Consider the following 21,017-nt stretch of genomic DNA (forward strand, 5'->3'; position numbering starts at 1 on the left):
ATACAAGAGGAAGTGAGGGGAAAGGGAAAAATAATACAAGGGGGACAAATGAATGTCAGTAGAGGGGGCAGAGAGAGAAGAGGCGAGGGGAGGGGAGGGGAGGGGGCATAGTAGAGGATAGGAAAGGCAGCAGAACACAACAGACACTAGTATGGCAATATGTAAATCAATGGATGTGTAACTGATGTGATTCTGCAATCTGTATATGGGGTAAAAATGGGAGCTCATAACCCACTTGAATCAAATTGTGAAATATGATATATCAAGAACTATGTAATGTTTTGAACAGCCAACAATAAAAAATTTAAAAAAAAAAACAAGACCAAAAATATGTTGTCTCTAAAAGACTCACCTCATACACAAAGACCTCTACAGAATGAAGGTCAAAGGATGCTAAAAAAACTTATTATTCACATGGATCTCATAAACAAGCAGAAGTTTCTATTCTCAGATAAAGTGGACTTCAAGTCAAAATTAATCAGAAGAGAGAAAAAAGGATATTTCATACTGGTGAAGGTGAGTATACACCAAGAACATATAAAAGTCTTAAATATTTATGCCCCAAACAATGGAGCATCTATGTACATAAAACAAACAATTCACAAATTGAAGAATCAAATAGAACACAACAAAATAATACTGGATGACTTTAATACACCTCTCTCATCCCCAAATAGATCTTTGAAACAAAACATAAATAAATAAGCAACAGAATTAAAAGTACAATTAATAATTTAGACTTAAAAGACATAGACTATTTCATACATCAAAGACTGAATATATTTTCTTTTGGGAGCACATGAATTCTTCTCTAAATTAAGCCATATATTAGACCACAAGCAACTCTAAGCAAATACAAAAAAAAAAAAAAAACAATAGAGATAATACCTTGCATCTTAGTATAAAATAATGGAATGAATAGATCCTACTCTAACACCTGGAAACTAAATAATACAACATTGAGTAACCAATGGGTAGTGGAAGAAATCAGGAATTAATTTAAAAATTAAATGAGAATAGTGACAGAACTTATCAAAATCTCGGGGACACTGTGAAGTTAGTTCTAAGTGGAAAGTTCATTGCACTGAACTCATTCATTAAAGGAATAGAAAGCCACCAATTATATAAAATAAAATTGAATTTCAAAGCCCTAGAAAAAAGAAGAGCAAATCAACATCAAAAGCAGCAAAAATTATAATCAGAGCTGAAATTAATAAATTTGAAACAAAAATTCAAAAACATTTTTTAAGTTGATTCTTTGAAAAAATAAATAATATTATCAAATCCTTACCCAGATGAGAAAGAGAAAGAGAGATAAATCTTAAGTTTCTAAAATTCATAATGATGAAGAAAATATCCCCATGGACACCAGTGAAATACAGATGAAAATCAAAAACTACTTTGAAAATATATACTCCAAAAATTGAAAATCATGAAGACATCGACAAATTTCTAGAGATATAAAACTTACCCAAATTGAATCAGGAGAACGTAGAAAATTTAAACAAACCAATTTTAAGCAATGAAATTGAAAAAAAAATAATCAAAGCCTACCAAAAAAGAAAAGCCCAGGACCAGATGGCTTCTCAGTTGAGTTCTAAAAGACCTTCAAAAGGAGAAGTTACACCAGTACTCTTCAAATTCTTCCATAAAATAAAAAAGGAGGAAATCATTCCAAACTCATTCTATATCAAAACCAGCAAAGATACATCAAGAAAAGAAAACTTCAGGCTAATATTTTTGAAGAACATACATGCAAAAATTCTTAATAAAATCCTGGCAAACCATATACAAAAACATGTGTGCCATGAGCAAGTGGTGTTCATTCCACAGATTCAAGTCTGGTTCAACATACTGAAATCAATAAATGTAATTCTTCACATAAATTGACTTAAAGACAAAAATCAAATTATTATCTCAATAGATGCAGAAAAAAGCATTTGACAAAATTCAGCATCCATTCATGCTTAAAAATACCAGAAAAACTAGGAATACTAGGGATATTCCTCAACATTGTAAAAGCTATATATACTAAATCCAAGGCCACCATCATTCTAAATGGAGAAAAAATGAAAGCATTCCCTCTGAAACCTTGAATGAAACAGGGTAACACTCTTTTATCACTCCTATTTAACATAGTCTTTGAAAACCTAGCCAGAAAAATTAGACAAAAGAATGAAATTAAAGGTAATAAGTAGAAAAAGAAGAACTGAAATTATCCCTATTTCCAACAACATAAATCTGTATTTAGGAGACCTAAAAATCTCCACTCAAAGAACTTCTGGAACTCAGAAATGAATTCAACAACATAACAGGATATAAAATTAACATCCGTAAGTCAATTGTGTTCCTAAACACCAATGATGAATCAACAGAAAGAGAAATCAGGAAACTATACCATCAAAATAGCCTCAAAAAATTGGGGAATCAATCTAACAAAAGAGGTGAAACACCTCTACAACCAAATCTACAGAACACTAAAAAAAGGAATTGAGGAAGGCCTTAGAAGATGAAAGGACCTCCCATGATCTAGGATAGGCAGAATTAATATTGCCAAAATGGTCATACTACCAAAAGTACTATACAAATTTAATGTGATCCCTATTGAAATTTCAATGATATTGTTCATAGAAATAGAAAAGGCAGTCATGAAATTTATTTGGAAAAATATAATTCCAAGAAGGGCCAAAGGAATCCTTAGCGAGAAAAGTGACACAGTAGGCATCATGATACCAGACCTTGAATTATACTACAGAGCTATCATAATAAAAACAGCATGGTATTGGCACAAAAACAGATGTGATGACCAATAAAACAGAATAGAAGACACAGACCCATAACAACATAAGTACAGTTATCTCATATTAGACAAAGTCACCATAAACGTACAGAGAAAAAAAATGAGCTCTTCAAAAAATGGTGCTGAAAGAACTGGAAATAGTGTGTAGTAGAATTAAATTGAACTGCTATCTCTCACTCTGTACAAAACTCAACTTAAAGTGGATCAGGGATATATATTTAAAGCAGGGAAGGAGAGGTTCATAGACTAAAGACTATGTCCAAATCTCTACCATGTCATCTTAGGAACCAACTTCCTAAATAAGACTCATAAAAGCAAAAGAAGTAAAATGAAGAATCAATAAATAGGATGGTATCAAACTAAAAATCTTCTTTACCACATAGGAAACAATCAAGAATGTGAAGATAGAGGCCACAGAATGGGAGACAATCTTTACCACCTGCACCTCAGAGCATTAATCTGCTGGATATACAAAGAACTCAGAAACTTAACAACAAAAAAAATAAAATAAAATAAGCAATCACTAAATGGGCTAAGAAACTGAACAGGCACATCACAGCAGAAGAAATACAAATGGTCAAAAAATATATGAAAAAAATGTTCAACGTCTACAGCAATTAGAGAAATGAAAATCAAAACTACACTGAAATTTCATCTCATCCCAGCCAGGATGGCAATTATCAAGAATAAAAGTGACAATAAATATTGTCAAGGATATAGGAAAGAATGTTCACTTATACATTGCTGGTGGGACTGCAAATTGGTACAACCACTATGGAAAGCAGTATGGGAATTCCTTGAGACTGAGCAGAGAAAGAACAATATAGCCATTAATGCTTATGTTTAGCTCTTATTAAAGACTAAGTCCTTGGACATTATGGAGCTTCCAAAGGATCTTTAATGAGGATTATGCAAGGCATTTACTAGGTACTTCCAGAACACAGGTTAGTATATTTCCCAGAAGTTAGTTGCATTAATTGATAAGAAATGTACAAGGAACCCCTGTCCCTTGGCTAGAGTGTCTGGAAGGAAATCCTTTGTAATGACATAAAAAGCCAACTTTGTCAATTCTAAGAAGATTCTAATAACAAGGCACAGGTTTACATTCTTGTTAAGTCCATATTTTTTTTCACTGACCTCTCATCTAATTAACATACATATAAATTACTGTGTACATTTAAGAACTGTGTATGAGACACTCATACAGAAAGTTTCCAAAGGTATAGTAAGTCATTCTTTCCATCCCTATATGCCTCTGGTGCTGGGTTGTGGAAATTGAGATGAAGTAGAGTCAGAAGTAATAGTAACATGGAAGAGAAGAAAAATGTCGTCAATGCTACTGTTGCCCATAAAGAGGCACTTATAAGCTGGAAGTAGACTGTTTTGCCCATATTTTTTAAAGCTAGAAAAATTTAGACAATGTTTTAAACAAAGGTTTTTCCTCTTAGCTTTCCATCAAACTTTCTTCTGCTATGGATATAGATTTAGAGCAGGGAAGGAGAGGTTCAGTCATGGAAAGGCTAAAATTGCAGCAATATAAGAGAGATGTTTAGAATTCTAATGCTCCCATAGCTGTGACTGATTCAACTAGTGCATTCATATATTAGAAAGTTGGGCTTGGTTTTAAGCCAATTTAGTATTAAGAGACTAAGTTAATATTTCAGTGCAGTTGTTCTTAATTTTTGCAAAATAAGCACCTGGATTTTTAAAAAATGTGGATTCCTAGCTCTATTTACGATTTGTCTTGTTTTGTTTTTTTGTTTCTTTTCTTCTATTTTTTCTTTTTCTTTTTTTTTCTTTTTCTTTCTTTCTTCTTTTTTGTGGTAGAGGGAATTGAACTCAGGTGCACTCTAGTCCTATTTTGTATTTTCTTTAGAGACAGGGTCTCACTGAGATGCTTAGCACCTCACTATTGCTGAGGCTGGCTTTGAAGTCTTTATCCTCCTGACTCAGTCTCCAGAGTCTCTAGGGTTACAGGTGTGTACCATCGTGCCCAGCTTTTACCTACAGTTCTGACAGGAGATATCTAGCTATTGTTCAGGAACTATAATTTTTGTAAACATCTCAAATCATATTTGATAAAGGTTGCCAAATTGTCATTCACATGTTGAAGGTGGTTATCATAAGGAGATTTTTAATGGAGAAAATCTGATAATATAAAAAATAAAATTGCCATTCTAAATGAACTGGGCTTGAAAACAACTCATTTGAGGCTAATTGCTGAAATATCTGCTGCCTGAACATTGGCTAAAATACACATGAAGCTTCAAGTAGAATGCTAGAAGTTTAGCTGAGGGTTGTTCCAGAATTTAACATCAAAGGACAAAGAAACAGAAAGGCTGAAGTGTAAAGAGACATCAAACAGCATTTTTCCAGAAACATTGCCAAATATGATTGACTGATTGTGAGGATATGGGTGAAAATAATCAAAGACACAAGGAATTGTTCCCAAATTGTTGTTGTTGTTGTTGATGAAGATATACACCAAATGTTGCACAATATCAATAATAATAATTACTCTGCTTGAATAAGTGCTGGGAAAATTTTTATACTTTTAGAATAAAGAGTAAAATAAATAAATTATGTTATTTATGGATAAGCATAAGGCACACTGATATCTACTCCTCCACAGCAACACTGAATATGTGGTAGTAAAGCATTGCCTTTACAATGCCTAAGGAATTTGATTTGGAACCTAAGAGCACATACCAAACAAATTAATAAAGAAATAAAAAACTATTAGCATTGTCGTGACCCCTCGCTGGCAAGGGAAAACATGACACAGGATTCTTCTTTCAGCAGTTTATTCAGGCCTTGATTCAAGTATCATCTTCTAGCGACCCGCCGCCGAGCGCCCAAGCACAGCCTAATAAAGCCTCCCGCATACCAATCTTAAGCTGCCACGTGGATCTTTCTCATAGGGTGGTAAGGGATTGCGTGCCAATTCTCCATATTAGGAGTTGTTTGTCACAGGCCACAGTGGAAGCCGGCGCCATCTTCTAATGGCGGCCACGGTCTAATTAGAACGACTCACCACATAGCATGAAAAATTTGTATGTAATATAAACATTAGAACAGAGTGTATTTAAAATTGCTGCTAGTTCAGTACAGGAGATGATATTTGATGAATGGGTAGAATGTGTTTGGTGCCGGTGGTGGTGAGAGTAACTATGTGAATTGTTGATAATTATTTTTTAATGTATCAGATAACAATGGAGGGTAGCCATGACACAAAACAGGGAGATAATGACCTAAATGATGAGATGACAAAATAAAATAAATCTCAGTCCCAAGAAGATAGGAAAGAAGAACAAATGCAAATAAAACAAGTAAATCATGGAAACACAAAATAAAATAGCAGAAACAAGCCAGAAATTCCACCTCTAGCTATATTTCAATATATACACATGGATCTCAAGACATATCCATGAGAATGTTTATGTAACACTCTGGAAACAACTCAAATGCCCAACAACATCCAAATGAGTAAAGCATTTATAATATATTCATACAATGAAATAGTATAGAAAAATGAAAATAAACATCGAAGCTATACACAGAAATATAGATTAACCTCACAATATTAAGTTGCAAGGAAGAAGTCCAATATAAAAGAATATCTACGCTAATTGATAAATAGTGGATAAAAATTAACCTATAAAATTCCAGTCTTCTCAGTGTCTCAGGCCCTAAAGAGAATCATTTTTTGGCTTTTTCATCCTTCACACCTCACAATCAGATATCACATATTCATAATTTTACATGTAATTTACATGCACATGATCCCTTCCTCATTTCCAGGCACTTTGCTAGACAATGGGGTTGGAGAAATAAGTAAGAAGTTGTCCAAGAGGGTTATTAGAACTTACAATACACAGCATAGAGAGGAGGCTAGGGCATTAGGAAGGAAAACAAAGCATTCATTGAGGCTTCTCTCACTTTAGCTTACCTCACTTTGTAAATACAGACAATATCTAAGATTTCTGGTCAGGCCTTTCTCACCTTCAAATATTTCCACCTTAAAATTTAGGACTGTAATTAAGATTCATCTTTGTGTTCTTCCCTCTGGTACCCACGGAAGAAGTGTCTTTAACCTCCTTCACCTAACCATATCCCCTTGTGCCTTATTTTCTGTGTTTTAAGTCCAAGATATCTTGATCATTGTACTTTCTTGGTTGCCTCAATTTGGACAAGAGAACATACTCAAATATTTTCATTCCACTTAAATGCAAATTTCTCCCTGACAATAATTTTGTGCCTTCTTCATGTTTCCTTTAGTGTGAGGTTTAAAAAATATATATATACTGGAAATGAGAATGACTTTCAACAAATTCTTGTTGGTATAATGAAAGGATAAATGTATCACATCCACTGATTATTTAATCTTACTTCTGACCAGAGATTTAGCAAAGAGATACTAAAAAATTCAGGAATCTATTTCACACATATTTATCAAGGGCTTCCATATGCTGGGAAATGTTCTTAGTGTTGTGGGTTAATTGATAAATAAGACAAACTAGATACCCATCCTTAAAGAGTTTAAATATTAACGGGGGTAAGTAGACCCTTTTAATATATAATTGTTTATTCATGAGTAAAACATGAATAAACAAAATAATTTCAGAATGTTTTAAGTGTAAGCAAGGAATGAGTATGTTATGGGCTATAAATAGCTTGAGGCTGCTTTAGATTATGTGATCAGGGAACAAGGCTTTGAAGAGTTCTCATTCTCTTGATAATTATGTGGTGCTTTATGCTCTCTTGCCTTTTGTAGTTTCTATTAAATTTGATATCAAATAATCAGCAAGAGAATGAGAACTCTTCTTGGTGTCTAATACTTTCTGAATTCTTATCATTTCTCTGGATTAGTAGTGTCTCTCAGGACTTATCTGTGTAGAATGGTTTATTCTAGAAACTCATCCTAAATTTCCAGCTGTCATTCTTTAGACTTTTTTTTTCTAGAAATATTTCCAACTTCCAAGTGATCAGTATTTTTAGACTCTCCATGTGTGCAAGATAATACATTATTTATTTATCTGTGCATGGCCAGTTCTATCCATCATCCACAAAAGACTGAGTTTCATCCATTTTTATGAATTATTCCATTGTATATACATATCATCTGTTCTTATTATTCCCGGATGAGCACTTAACAAAGAGTTAAAGGAAATTGGGGTAATTATGTCTCCTAAAATAGTGAATACCTATAAAGAGGTATAAAATTATATAAAGGCCCACAACAGAAATTCCAGAGCTTCACATGCAATAAAATAAATGAAAGATTTACAAAGAGTTTCAATAGCAAACTTAAGCTGACAGAAGAAAAATCAGAGAATTTTACCAGAGGTTAATCGAACTTATCCAGTCTGAGGACAACTGGATAATGAAGAATAAGGAACAATAAAGAGAGACTATAAGATCTGTGGGGCACCATCAATCATACCATTGAATATATATTGGAAGCTTCAGAAGGAGAGAAGTGTGTGGGGGAGAGAAAGGAGCTTTCATGGTTTGGATAGGGTTTAGGTGTCACCAGGTGTCCATGGCATTGGAAGGTTAGTATTTCAGGTGGTGGTAATGGGAGGTGCTATTGAACTTTTAAGGAGCAGGGTCTAGTGGAATGTTCTTAGGTCATTATGGGAAAACCTTCAAAATAGACCATGGTAGTTTCCATGAAACCCTGTTTAATTCTCTTAAGAGTCACAAAGTGCTTATGATTGCTCCCTTCTCTCTCTTCTCTCTGGTTCAAGATGGAACTCCTTGCTCCTTCACACAGTCCTGACATCTGCCTCCACCAGCATCTGTGCTATGCTGTTTGGATTTTCTGCCTTCAAAATTGTGACTTAAATCAACAACTCACTTCTTTATGAAGTTCACTAATGCAGGTGTTTTATTAGGGTAAGAAAATGTGGACTGGGGTTGGGATTGTGGCTCAGCGGTAGAGTGCTTGCCTTGCATGTGTGGGGCACTGGGTTTGATCCTTAGCACCACATAAATAGATGAAATAAAAATCTATTTAAAATAAAAGAAAAAGAAAATGTGGACTAATATAAAAATTAGTATTGAAAAAATGGGAAACCAAATGGTCAAATATACAAAAAAATATCAAAATGACTGAAATAAGCCTTTGACCATTGATTAATACAAAAAGATTAAACTCTTCCATCAAAAGGCAGAGATTGACAAAATGGACAAAACATTTCAAAACATTAGGACATAATTATACACTGTCAATGGGAGACTCATTTAGATCCAAACACAAATAAATCAAATAAGCCAAAACACAAAAGAAAAGATATTCCAAGCCAATGGTATCCAAATGAGAGCTGCAATGGCTATCCTAAAATCAGACAAAATAGATAGTAAGTAAAAAATTGTTTCTGGAGACAAATAAGGACACTAAATAGTGATAAAATGTCAATCCATTAATAAGGTAAAATAATTATATATGTCTAATTAGAGATCTCTAAAATACATGGAGCAAAAATTGAGAGTATAGAAGGGAGAAATAGTTCTATAATAATAAGACAAGGTTTTAATATTCCATTTTTAATTGTTTTTCTTTTATAGTGCTTTATAATTATACACAGCAGTGGACTTCATCATTAGATATTTATACATGCATGTAACACAATTTGGTCAATTTCATTCCCCAGTCCTTCTGCTTTCCCTTCAATGTTCCACTTTTGATAATAGATACAGCTAGATATGAGATTAAAAATACAGAGCTTGTACAACACTGTAAACTCACTAGACCTTGGCAGGAGCTGCCACATAGGAACCAAGTGCCCCTTAGCCTTAAGCAATGAGAATGTGGAGATGTGGCAAGCCAGCCATGGGCTGTGTATGTGTGCACTATGAGCACTGAGCACACAAAGTGGACTGAACCCACACTGTCCCCTGGGCAGGTGACTCTGTGCGTCTTCTCCCTCACTCTGCCTGTGATTCCCACTCAGCACATGAGATGAGCTTGGCCTTCCTAGATGTCAGTCAATCTGCTGACAGCAAGACATCACAAAGCTAGACTCAACCCTCTGAAGCCTGACCCCTTGTTTCATTTGAATGGCTTCTTCCCAATAAAAGGGTTCAGCATGTGCCCCTCGCTCTCTTTTCTTCTCTGCCTTGGACCCCTTGTGGGAACTGCAGCTAAGGAGCAGTCACTGAACCTAAAGAAAAGGTACCTTCTGTCTCGGTGTCTTTATTTATTCCCCAAATTAACTTGGAATGACCCTGACTGGTTTAGCTGTGTGACACAATAAGATGTGACAGATATATACAGAACATTCCATCCAACTACATCAGAACACACATTTTTCTTTCGTATACACCTGCTACTGATGGGACATTTTCCATAATAGACAATTTGGTAAGCCATAAAACAAGTGTCAATAAAAATAAGAAGATTGAAATCATAAACTGTATCTTCTCTGATTACAGTGGAATGAAACTATAAATCAGTAACTAAAAGAAAGCCAGAATACAAAATATGTGGCAGTTTAATAATATCTCCTTAAATACTGTCAAAATGGCCATACTACCAAAAGTGTTATACAGAGTTAATGCAATGCCCACCAATGATTTTCCTCACAAAACTAGAGAAAACGACCTATAATTAAGCTGGAAGAAATAAGAGACCCAGAGCAGCTAAAGCAATCCTGGGCAGGAGAGTGATGCTGAAGGGAACACAATGCCAGATCTCACATTACACTACACAGCTAGAGTGCCCAAACCAGCATGCAATTGGCACCAAAACAGATATGAATACCAATGGATTAGAAGACATACAGACAAAACCATGTAGATATAGTCATCTGACACTCAACAAAGGTGCCAAAAACATACATTGGAGAGAAGATAGACTTTTTAACAAATGGTACTGGAAAACTGGATATCCATATATAGGAGAAGGAAACTAGGTCCCTGTCTTTCACGCTGCACAAAAAATCAAATCAAAGTGGATAAAAGACCAAGGAATTAAACCAGAAACTTTGCAAATGCTAGAAGAAAACAGAATTACAACTTGAACATATTTGTTATAGGCACCAGCTTCCTTAACAAGACTTCTGAAGCATAAAAAATAAAACCAAGAATCAATTTCAGGGATGGCGTTATATCACAGCAAAGGAAATAAATAAGAATATGAAGTAAGAGCCTACAGAATGAGAACTTTTTACCAGCTATTCCTCCAACAGGGTATTAATATCCAGAATATACAGATAACTCAAAAAACTTAACACCAAAAAACCCCACAAATAATATAATTAACAAATGAACAAAAGAACTAAACCAATATTTCTCAAAACTGGCAACAAAAATATGAAAAAAAAATGTTCACCATCCCTATGAATCAGGGATACACAAATCAGAATTACACTGACACTTACTTCAGTCAGAATGGCAATTATCAAGAATAAAAATAATAATAAATTCTGGTAAAATTATGGAGAAAATGATACATTCATATATTGTTGATGGGACTGCAAGTTAGCACAGTAACTCTGAAAAGTATTATGAAAAGCCCTCAAAAACTCAGGAATGGTTGCTGTCATATATACCTAATTTAAATAAATTAATTAATAATTAAAAACAACACTAAACTAGAAAATCAAACCGTAACAGATTTATTTGAAAAATTTAGCTGCCTTCAAAGTACCACTGTTGTAGGAAGCACAGGAAGCCAGATTTCTAAGGCAAACATCCCTCCTTCCTTTCTTGGCTAATGCTCTGCCAGGATCGAACAAGTAACAGCAAAGACCACAGCAATGGAGAAAGTGGAACCTGTTTACTGCCTAGGCATAAGACAAGAACAAGTTAATTCTGTCTTTAAAAATGAAATAGGCCTGAAATGTAACTTAGAGGTACAGCACTTGCCTAGCATGCGTAAGACCCTGGGTTTAATCTCCAGTACTGCAAACAAACAGAAAATGAAATCATGTGCATTTAAAAGAAATATTTGCACTGTGAGCCATTGTTAAGATCTCCCACCAATCTAAATAAACTATTATTATTATAAACTTAAAAAAATAAATAAGATAAAATCCATGAAGTTGTGATCTTCGTTTCATATCTTCTTATTCATATAATCAAATATACTTAAATTGGTAGAATAACAAATTTATACTTTAATAAATAAATAAATTCATTAATATTTTTTTTAAATGGAATGGAAACACCATATGACCCAGTTATCCTACTCCTTGGTATTTCTCCAAAAGAACTAAAGTGAGCATATAATAGTGATGCAGCCACATGAGTGGTTATAGCAGAACAATTCACCATAGCCAAATATGGAACCAGCCAGGTTGTCCATCAACAGATGAATAGATAAAGACAATGTGGTACATATATAATATGTATATTCACTCAATCATAAAGAAGAATGAAATTATGGTATTTTCTAGTAAATGGATGAAACTGGAGAACATCCTGCTGAGGAAAATAAGCCAGACTCAGTTAGTAAAGGGTGAAATGTTTTCTCTTGTTGACAGAAGCTACACTAAATAAGTTAAAGAGTGGGGAAACCCCAAGTAAAATAGAAGGAAGTGCAGTGAAGCAGAGGAAGATTTTAGGGGAGACAGGAGAGAGGAAAAAAGGAATTGTAGAAAAAATAATTGTCCAAATTATGCTACATACATACATGAATATACCACAGTGAATTTTACCTTTTGTATAATAACAAAGCAATAATTTAAAAACACAATAAATAAATAGAATAAAGATCCATACAGTAGAGAAAAAGGCAAAGGGGGAGAGATAAGGGGAGGAAAAGGAGAAGTACTAGGGTGGCAAATTATATTCCACGCTTCTATATTTAAATCAAAATGAATCCCAATATTATGTGAAACTATAATGCATTAGTCAAAAAAGAAATATTTTTTAAAGTGCAAATTACATTGAAATTGAGACAATCCTTTGGAATGATTATAAATTAAAATGCGACAGTCAAATTTTAGGAGATGAAGTGAAATCAATGCTCAGCAGGGATTTTGGAGCTATGAATTTCTAAATCATAAAAAAGGGAAAGATTTCAATCAATAACATATTTTCATACCTTAAGGAAATAGAAACAGAAACAGAAACTGAACTCAAAGACTGCAGAAAGAAGAAAATAATAAAGATTAATGTGGAGATAAATGAGATAGAGAATAGAGAGACAATGGAGCAAACTGACACAGTCAAAATTTAGCTTTATATAAAAACAACTGGATATCCACATGCCAAAGAATAAAGTCAGAGCCCCACCTCACATGACATACGAAAATTAATCCAAATGGATCAAAGACATCAATGTAAGAGATAAAAACATAAAACCCTTTCAAGAAAATGGGTAAATCTTTATAACCTTAGATACAACACTGGATTCTTACATGGCACCAAAAGCCAACGGGGATGGGGGATAGAAAGAGGACTTATCAAAATTAAAAACCTTGTGTGTCAAACACATGATCAAGAAAATGAAAAGTCAATCCAAAGGATGGAAGAACATATTTATATATATAAATATTGACTTAATGCATAGAATATCAAATGAACTCTTACAACTCATAACTATAAAGATAACTATAAAAACAGGCATATGATTGCAGAGATATTTCTCCTAAGAAAATGTACAAATAGCAAAAGCACATTAAATGAGGTATAATGTTATTAGTCATTTGGAAAATGCAAATTAATACCACACTGAATATTTTACATCCACTAGGATAGGTACAACAACAGCGGACTAACAAATGCTGGAGAGGGCATGCAGAAAGTGAAACATTATTGGTGGGAAGGTGCAATGGCACAGCTATCATAAAAAGCAGTTTTGCAGTTTCTTAGAAAAGATTAATAGTGAGTTATTATATGGCCTAGGAATTCTAATGAGAGGTGTACCCCGAAAATTGAAAATAAAGGTTAAAAATATGTATACACAAGTGTTCGTAGTGGTACCATTCATAATAGCCAAAAGGATGAAGATAACCCAAATGTCCACTAATTAATGCATTAATAAGATGTGGTACATTCATGCAATGGAACATAATAAACCATGAAAGGATGTTCTGATACAGCCACAGTGTGGATGAACCTTGAAAACATTATGCTAAGTGAAAGGAACCATACAGAAAAAGTGAGACATTGTGTCATTCCCTTATAAGAATATTCAAAATACATAAATTTAAAAAAAATACTTAAATTCATAGATTTGAAGGCAGGTTGGTGGCTGCCAAGATCTACAGGAAGTAGAAATGGGAAGAAATTTCTTAATGGGCTTGGAGTTGTCTTTGGGGATAATGAAATTAGCTTGAAACTTGAAAGAAGTGCTTGTTCTATAACATTGTGAATGTACTAAATGCTAATGGACTATATAATTTAAAATGGCTAAGTTGATATTATGTGAAATTCACCTTAATAAAAAAGAAATCATGTACATTTCCAATTAAATAAAGTGTATTACAATAAAAAAAATAGTACAACTGAGAAACTGACCAGTTTCTAAATTATTGTATTAAATTGTACTATATTATTCATGCTCGAGAGTCCACTTTTGTCCATCTTATATGTACAGGGTACATACTACATAATGATGAGTTACTATGCATCTCTTCCCAACTTTCGGTTGGAATAGGTAACTTTCAATTGGCCACTCAGGATGTATTTATATAATAGAAATTGGAAAATACTTTAACCAGGAATTATGGGCTGGTAGAGTACTTACCTAGCATGCCCTGGGTTTGATCCCCACAAATGACAAAATTCCAAACCAGGAGTTTTCCTCTTCTGAGAGTTGTTAAACATCTGCTACACACCATGGATTGTAATTTTCATGGTCTTGTCTGCTTCCCTTAGACCATTGATTGTGATCTCAGAGATCATAGATTATTCAGCTTTCAGTTTGGAGGACAGAAAACAGTTTCTGGCCAAGATTGGGCCTGTTCAAGAATCATAGAATGTGCTCTGTAAACTTTTCTGTCTCTTCATTCCCCGTTTTCTTTTTTCCTTTTGTCTTTTATTCAACGTTATTATTTGGAAATTTATCTGTACTATTGTTTACATCAGTAGTTTAGTAAGCTACTCATTCCCTGTTTTCTAGTTGAAGTTCCTTTGAAAGAATTCTATCTGTATTCTGAATAAATTAAGGGAATTTGTCTACACATTTTTTTTTCTAGGAGAAGAACAATGACCAATGATTCAAGAAGCCATCCCCAGCTTGGACTAAAAGACATTTAGAACTGTGGATCAGAGAGGGAATGATAGCTGTGATGACTCCTCTCTTGCAGAACCTCTCTGAGGTTCTCTCAGATTTTTCCTGAAGTTAATAATCAGCTATGGAGGAATAATTTCTTTCTAGGCCCCTTCTAAAAACCAACTTTCTTCCTGCGCTACATAGGAAATATAGAAAATATTTCATGAACACTTACTCTATTATCATTATAAAATAATTCTGCTCAAACTTTTACTTCATTTTTACTAGTAAATTATAAGCATTAATAAGGCCTGATTTTTATGCTGTATAATAAAATCACAGTGTTGTATTAAAAATGTATGTCTTAAAGAAAAATCTCTAGATATAGATTCTTAGAAAAATGGAGATTTCCTCTTTCCTTATATTTACAGAGAAATTTGTCTGACTAGAAATATGTCAGGAATAGCAACAATGAATATTATTCTTATTCCTATGATCCAATCTGTGAATATTTGTAAGTATTAACTTTCTGGTCTGTTAATATAAACTGTAAAGCAGGAAATCTGGCAATATTGAAAAGAGAAGGCAAAAATATTCTTTATCATTTATCTCAAAACCGTGACTTCTCTAGTTGGATTGGCATCAGGATCAAGAACTGAGATTTTTGTAACAGGTATGATATGACAATATTTTGCTAAAACCTCAAAAATATCAAAATATCAGAGTAATCTGGTACACAACGAACTCTTTCAAGAGTCTAAGAGTTTGGCACAGAGCTATCAATCAAACCAGATGTCCCAGAGGAAGTTTTAGGATACCATCCTTCACAAAAACTCCATCAAGGCCAATGTATAGGAGAATTTATGTTAAAACTGCCTATGGATGTGGCTTGTGTCTCATGGAGTGGGGCTCCAGTGAAATATATCAGAAGTACTTGAGAATATTAGTGTAAGGGGACAGATAGATGAGAATGGTGGGACACCAGTTAGGAGAATAATTGGATAAAATGGGCCCATGGTCTGACCACACCCAGCACAAGCTTTCTTAGCCAAAAATCAAACTGCCTGCAGCCTCACCTGGCCTGAGTGGACAGGATATGACACATTCCTCAGCAAACTGAGGCAGGGGATGAAGATCAGGCAATCAGTATAGATAATGAATGATGGGGGTCCAGAGAGAGTGAGGACTGGTTATTAAATAGAGGACAATGGATTGTTAGCCTCTATGATCAGGCTCCTGGGCAGTCTGCATTGCTAACAACTAACCCCCAATTTCCTGTTCCCAGGCACTTATACTGTAAGGGTTCTGTGTTTGGGATTGGGGTCTCTGATGACTTCATGGCTGTGGCATGCTTGGTGGCAAGGAAAGTTTCTGTACAAAAATACAGGATGCCTAGCAGCTGGGAAACTTTCTGTGCAGAGACACAGGATGGCTAGCTGCTGCAGCAATGCCCAGCATGAGGAGGCTTATCAGACTTGACCTTGATTTTAGGCATACAGCTCCTGAGAATAAAGAAACTCTCTTGTTTCACACAATGTTTCACCAAGCTCCACTGCACCTGAACCTGTCCACATATCAGTAGCTTTAAACAGTGAATTTTCTTGTGAGCTACACAAAGCTCCTAACATTGCACATTGCAACTATAGCATGTAACTCAGGAATAAACTGCATAATGTTGCTAACTCTGTAACCTGCCTAATGACACAATGAACAATAATGTACTACTGAGGCTAGTGACCTTATGTAGCCTATTGATATAAATAAAGCTGGCAGCTTGGGCAAGGGGCCATTCTGTCATTCTGCCTCTGCAACTTGCTTCTGTCTCCTTTTGATTTCTTTAGAGCTTTTAAATTCTTTACATTATATGGAGAAAAGAGAGAAGGCAATGATTTAAAGGGAGATTCTGAGGTCTATGAAAGAACAACACATGCCCAGCTCTGGGGCCACTTCTCTTAGAAGTCTGTCTCTATCCCTTTATTAAATAAAACTTGCTTTCTACACTTGCCTTGGCATTTCTTAGATGTTTAATCTTCAACACCAAGGAGCAAGGACATTTTTCTGATCTTCAAGACCCATATCATCAGTACAACCGACAGCCTGCCAGCTTGAATGACACAGTAGGTACAAAATAAAAGGAGGCTGTTATATTCCCTCACCCCCATCCCCAAATTCTATCTGTAGGAAGCAACCTGATAAAACTGCTCAACTCTGAACTTTTACTATGCTTCATGAGAAAGGAAGGATGACTCAGAGGGCAGAACCAAGAATGCAGGAAGCAGAAGCAAAAGCATTATTACCCTTGAATTTGGAAACCTAATCAAGAACTCCAACTGCCTTTTCCCATCTGAATATTAGAAGCTTCATGGTGTAATATTCTCTCTGTCCACCCTGTTTCTCAACTTCTTGTTCACCTACTTGTGTCCTTAAGGCCAAAAGCCTGTCTTCACGTTGCTCCAGAGAAAAGTGCACAGCCAAGAGCAGTTTCCTTCACACAGGGTGGGACCGCAGAGCATTGATAGCTGCAGGCAGTTCTGGTTTCTTAGTGTGAGAAGGGGTTTGAATTTAACCTCAGATCAGGGCACCTCCCCATTCTCCTTCCTGTTGTGTGAGGTTCTCTCATAGTCATTGTTTATTTCTTTTCTTCTGGAAAAGAACTTGAAACATATGGATGTTCAAGCAATGTGTGATGATTGTACAAGGAAACTAGTGTATCTGACTGTGGGAGTTCTGTGTTTGGGATTGGGGTCTCCAACAAACTTCATGATTATGACATGCTTGGTAACTAAGAAGTTTCTGTGCAAAGACATAGAATGCCTGGCTGCTAGGATGTACCTGGCTACTGGGAAACTCCTGTACAAAAGCATGGGATGCCCAACTGCCATAGCAATGTTCTTCACAAGTTTCCCTGTTTCCCAGCCTTGGAATGCCCAGCAGTTTTTTCCCTTCTTCTGGCTACTAGGATAACTATGCAAGTGCACTGTCTGGCCTCCTTAGCAAGTCCTTGGAGAGAAGGGGCTCTGTGTTTGTACTAACCTGGACCTTATCTCAGTTAGCTATCACTCAGGGTTAAAAGGATGTAGTCATGGTAACAGTGGTAGGTAACTTAATTTTTGAGTTAATAAACTCAGCGGGGGGAGGGGCAGACACTTTTCACTTCACTTTTACACTTCTTCTTCACTTCTTCTCGCCACTGTGCTCCACCTTTTCTGCCTGCTTGTATCAGGTCTGTGTCTGTTCTTTTGTTCATCTCTTGACAGGTTTTCTTGACAGGTATTCTTTACATCTGACCTGGTTTTCACATGTGTCTTTGGGGATGACAAAGGCTATTCTAATGAATTGCTGTAATGTACACAAGGGGCATAAGTCTTTGACTCAGTGTATTACCAGTAAGACTGATCTTTCTCTGAGTGGGAGCATAGGCATTATCTAATGAGCAAGAGTTTTAGGATTAGTCAAAGTCTGATCCTGGTGATACCGTAAGTTATCGAGTTCTGCTCCCTCACATTTTGAAATGTAACCTTAGAGGAGCACACCAAAGCAAGCATATAAAGCAGAGTTTATTTAAAAGGGGTAACATAGACTGCTTCCAGGGGGGAGAAGGGGGCCATAGCTGGTATCCTGGTATGCCATTTCTGGTATGTCCTAGGCTTCCTTTGTTTCCCTGCTCTCTTCCCTTATCTTTTTCTTTCCTGTGTACATGATCAGGTCCAGGAGATGCTTGGTGGGATGGCCAAAAGGTGAGAAGCAGATGGGCTGTATGGGGCCAATTTAGCGTGATCTGGGCAAGAAGGGGGCATAATTAACAACTCCTTGTAGGGAGGGACAATCCCTGGGACAGGTTACCTTAGCAACAAGTTAGAGCAGGGGCTGTTTATCTTGATCAGGGTGGAGGAAGGGACCTGAAGGAATTAATATTTCAATCCCTCCATTCTCTGGATCCCACCCTTGCCTATCTGTCTACTTCTGGCTTCACTAGGATTCAACAGCTACTAGTGAGGGAGTTCAAAATATCTCACACCAAATATATTTCTGCTTAAGTTGGTGATTCAGAGAGAATACCAACCTCTTAGACAAAAGAAGACTCTGGAAAGCTTTTCTTTTGTAAAAAGAAATATGTATCTGCATACACTAGTAAAGTACACAGTGCATGCTATAGAAGCTTTCTACTTGATATCCTTTACCTACCTAAGAAAGGTATTTTCATAGGAAGAAGACATTGAGATATCTTGCCCAGAGAGAGATTACCCCAGGTGGCTGCTACCTAGGAAATTTCACTTGCATGAAAAGATAGCACTGGGCTCCTCCTTTCTTGTCCTTCTAATGTCTGTGCCACCCTCCCTCCCATAAATCCAGCACCTATACCTTTGTTTAGAAATTTCATGCATTTGTCCTCTTTTGGTCTCCTACTTTGGTATAAATTCCATGCTTAAGCACATTAATAATTCATAGGCATTTTTCCCCTCACGGTATGTTCATTGTGAGTTTGTTTTGGTGACTAAACTTATTAAAACCTTTGGAGGAAAAAGAGTAATTTAAATCTTCCTTACACTACCTCTTTGTAGGAGAAGGGCAACCTAAGTAATGAGAAGCAGCTAAATGGTGGATGAATTTGTTAGTGGCAGTACTATTACCAATGCTAATAACTGTTGTGAGGACAAAAGAAGATGACATAGGTGATTCTCACCTAATGATTTGCATGAAGTATGTGTTCAAATGTGAATTCTTTTCTCCCCAGCATATAATCAACTTTGAGGATCAAATGTGTCACAAAAGGAGGTACTGGAGGGAATCTCTCCAGTTCTAATATTTTATGAATTTAATTTGAACCTCTGAGACTTTCCCTGTGAGTGACTGCCAGCATCTTAGAGTTTGGGGGCTTAGGAGAAGTCTTTTCCAAAAGTTGGTTTATTTGGGCCTGCTGAACAATGTGATGTAAAGGGAGAAGCTCTCTCTGGAATTCTTTTTATCTGCATGAAAATCAGACTGCAAAGGGGAACAATTGCCTTTATCACCACCCTGAATTCCCATTGTCAATCTCAAAGAGGACTGAGATATGAAACTACATTTGCATGAATTTCCCCTACAAGATTCTATTCCTTGGGCTCAATCAAAATTCAAAGTGATCACCCTAGAGATCAACTTTTCCACTAATAATAATGTATAAAAATATAGAAAAAGGGATATGTATGTTTGTGCATAATGTTAAACACGTGGGTAATCCTACTCCTGTGATTGTCTCCCAAATTGTGGTTTTCCTAATTTGCATCATAGTAAATCCATATGCCTTTTCTTCTATTTGATCCTTATCTGTTTCTTTCCAGTTGTCCTTGAGAGGTCAGAGGAGCATTTTTCCCATTGCCCATACACAGTTCTTGGGGGATTGCCTTGTCCTTTTGTGCTGAGGCTTGTATTGGAGCCTGTGTTCTCTGTTGATGTGCTAGGAGACCACAGGTGGTATTCCATATCTGATCCCCTCTGAGATTTCTTCACAGTGAGAGCACAATGCCTGTACATGGTAGGATCTCAAAAAGTGTCGTTTCAGTTGATGAAGTCGGTAAAGTCCTCCATTCTGTAGTTTGGCTGTGTCCTATAATTCTGGCCCACTCCCAGTACTGAAAACAGACTTTCAGTTTCATTTACTTTTCTCATCTCAATTCTCAGAAATGACTGTTTTAAAAAAAAAAAGCACACAGTTATGTTTAAGCTGTTTTCTCTAGGTGTTCATGGGTCATTGTTTTTACTTGCTTCTTTTTTTCTTTTTTCTTTCTTGCCAGTTGCCTAACTAAAGTTCCACTTGAAAAATTCTCACATTTTATGATACATTGAAGGAAAGGAAATTAACTGAGACTTCTCCAGGGAACTTCAAAAGAGTCCTGTGTCCCAGGAACATCCAGGGTAGGACTAGGGTGATGTAAGAGACATTCTTGGGGGCAAGGGAAACTGAGAGCATTAGCTCAACTCTCTATCCCAGGGGTCTCATTTCCTTACCCTATTTCCAGGCCTCACCTGGCTCTGACTGAAAGCTTTGTGGATTGGCCAGTACATTCCTAA

At 35.8% G+C, this 21,017-nt stretch overlaps 2 protein-coding genes across 2 annotated transcripts in view; both read right to left on the reverse strand.

The window, feature by feature from the left end:
* The window catches only part of LOC107135618 (interferon-induced very large GTPase 1-like), a 42,728-nt gene extending 26,946 nt beyond the window's left edge, over positions 1-15,782 (reverse strand). The window contains 1 exon segment of the mRNA XM_015477588.2: positions 14,499-15,782. Within this exon segment, the coding sequence (XP_015333074.2) occupies positions 14,499-14,592 (94 nt within the window). The 5' untranslated portion in view covers positions 14,593-15,782.
* LOC107135616 (interferon-induced very large GTPase 1-like) overlaps positions 1-20,576 on the reverse strand; it is a 161,728-nt gene extending 141,152 nt beyond the window's left edge. The window contains exon 1 of the mRNA XM_048788266.1: positions 20,351-20,576. The gene's annotated coding sequence lies outside the window, so the exon portion shown is untranslated. The remainder of the gene's footprint in view (positions 1-20,350) is intronic.
* Between the last annotated feature and the right edge of the window lie 441 nt (positions 20,577-21,017).

Source organism: Marmota marmota, unplaced genomic scaffold, assembly GCF_001458135.2.
Source record: "Marmota marmota marmota unplaced genomic scaffold, marMar, whole genome shotgun sequence".
NCBI classification, from domain to species: domain Eukaryota; kingdom Metazoa; phylum Chordata; class Mammalia; order Rodentia; family Sciuridae; genus Marmota; species Marmota marmota.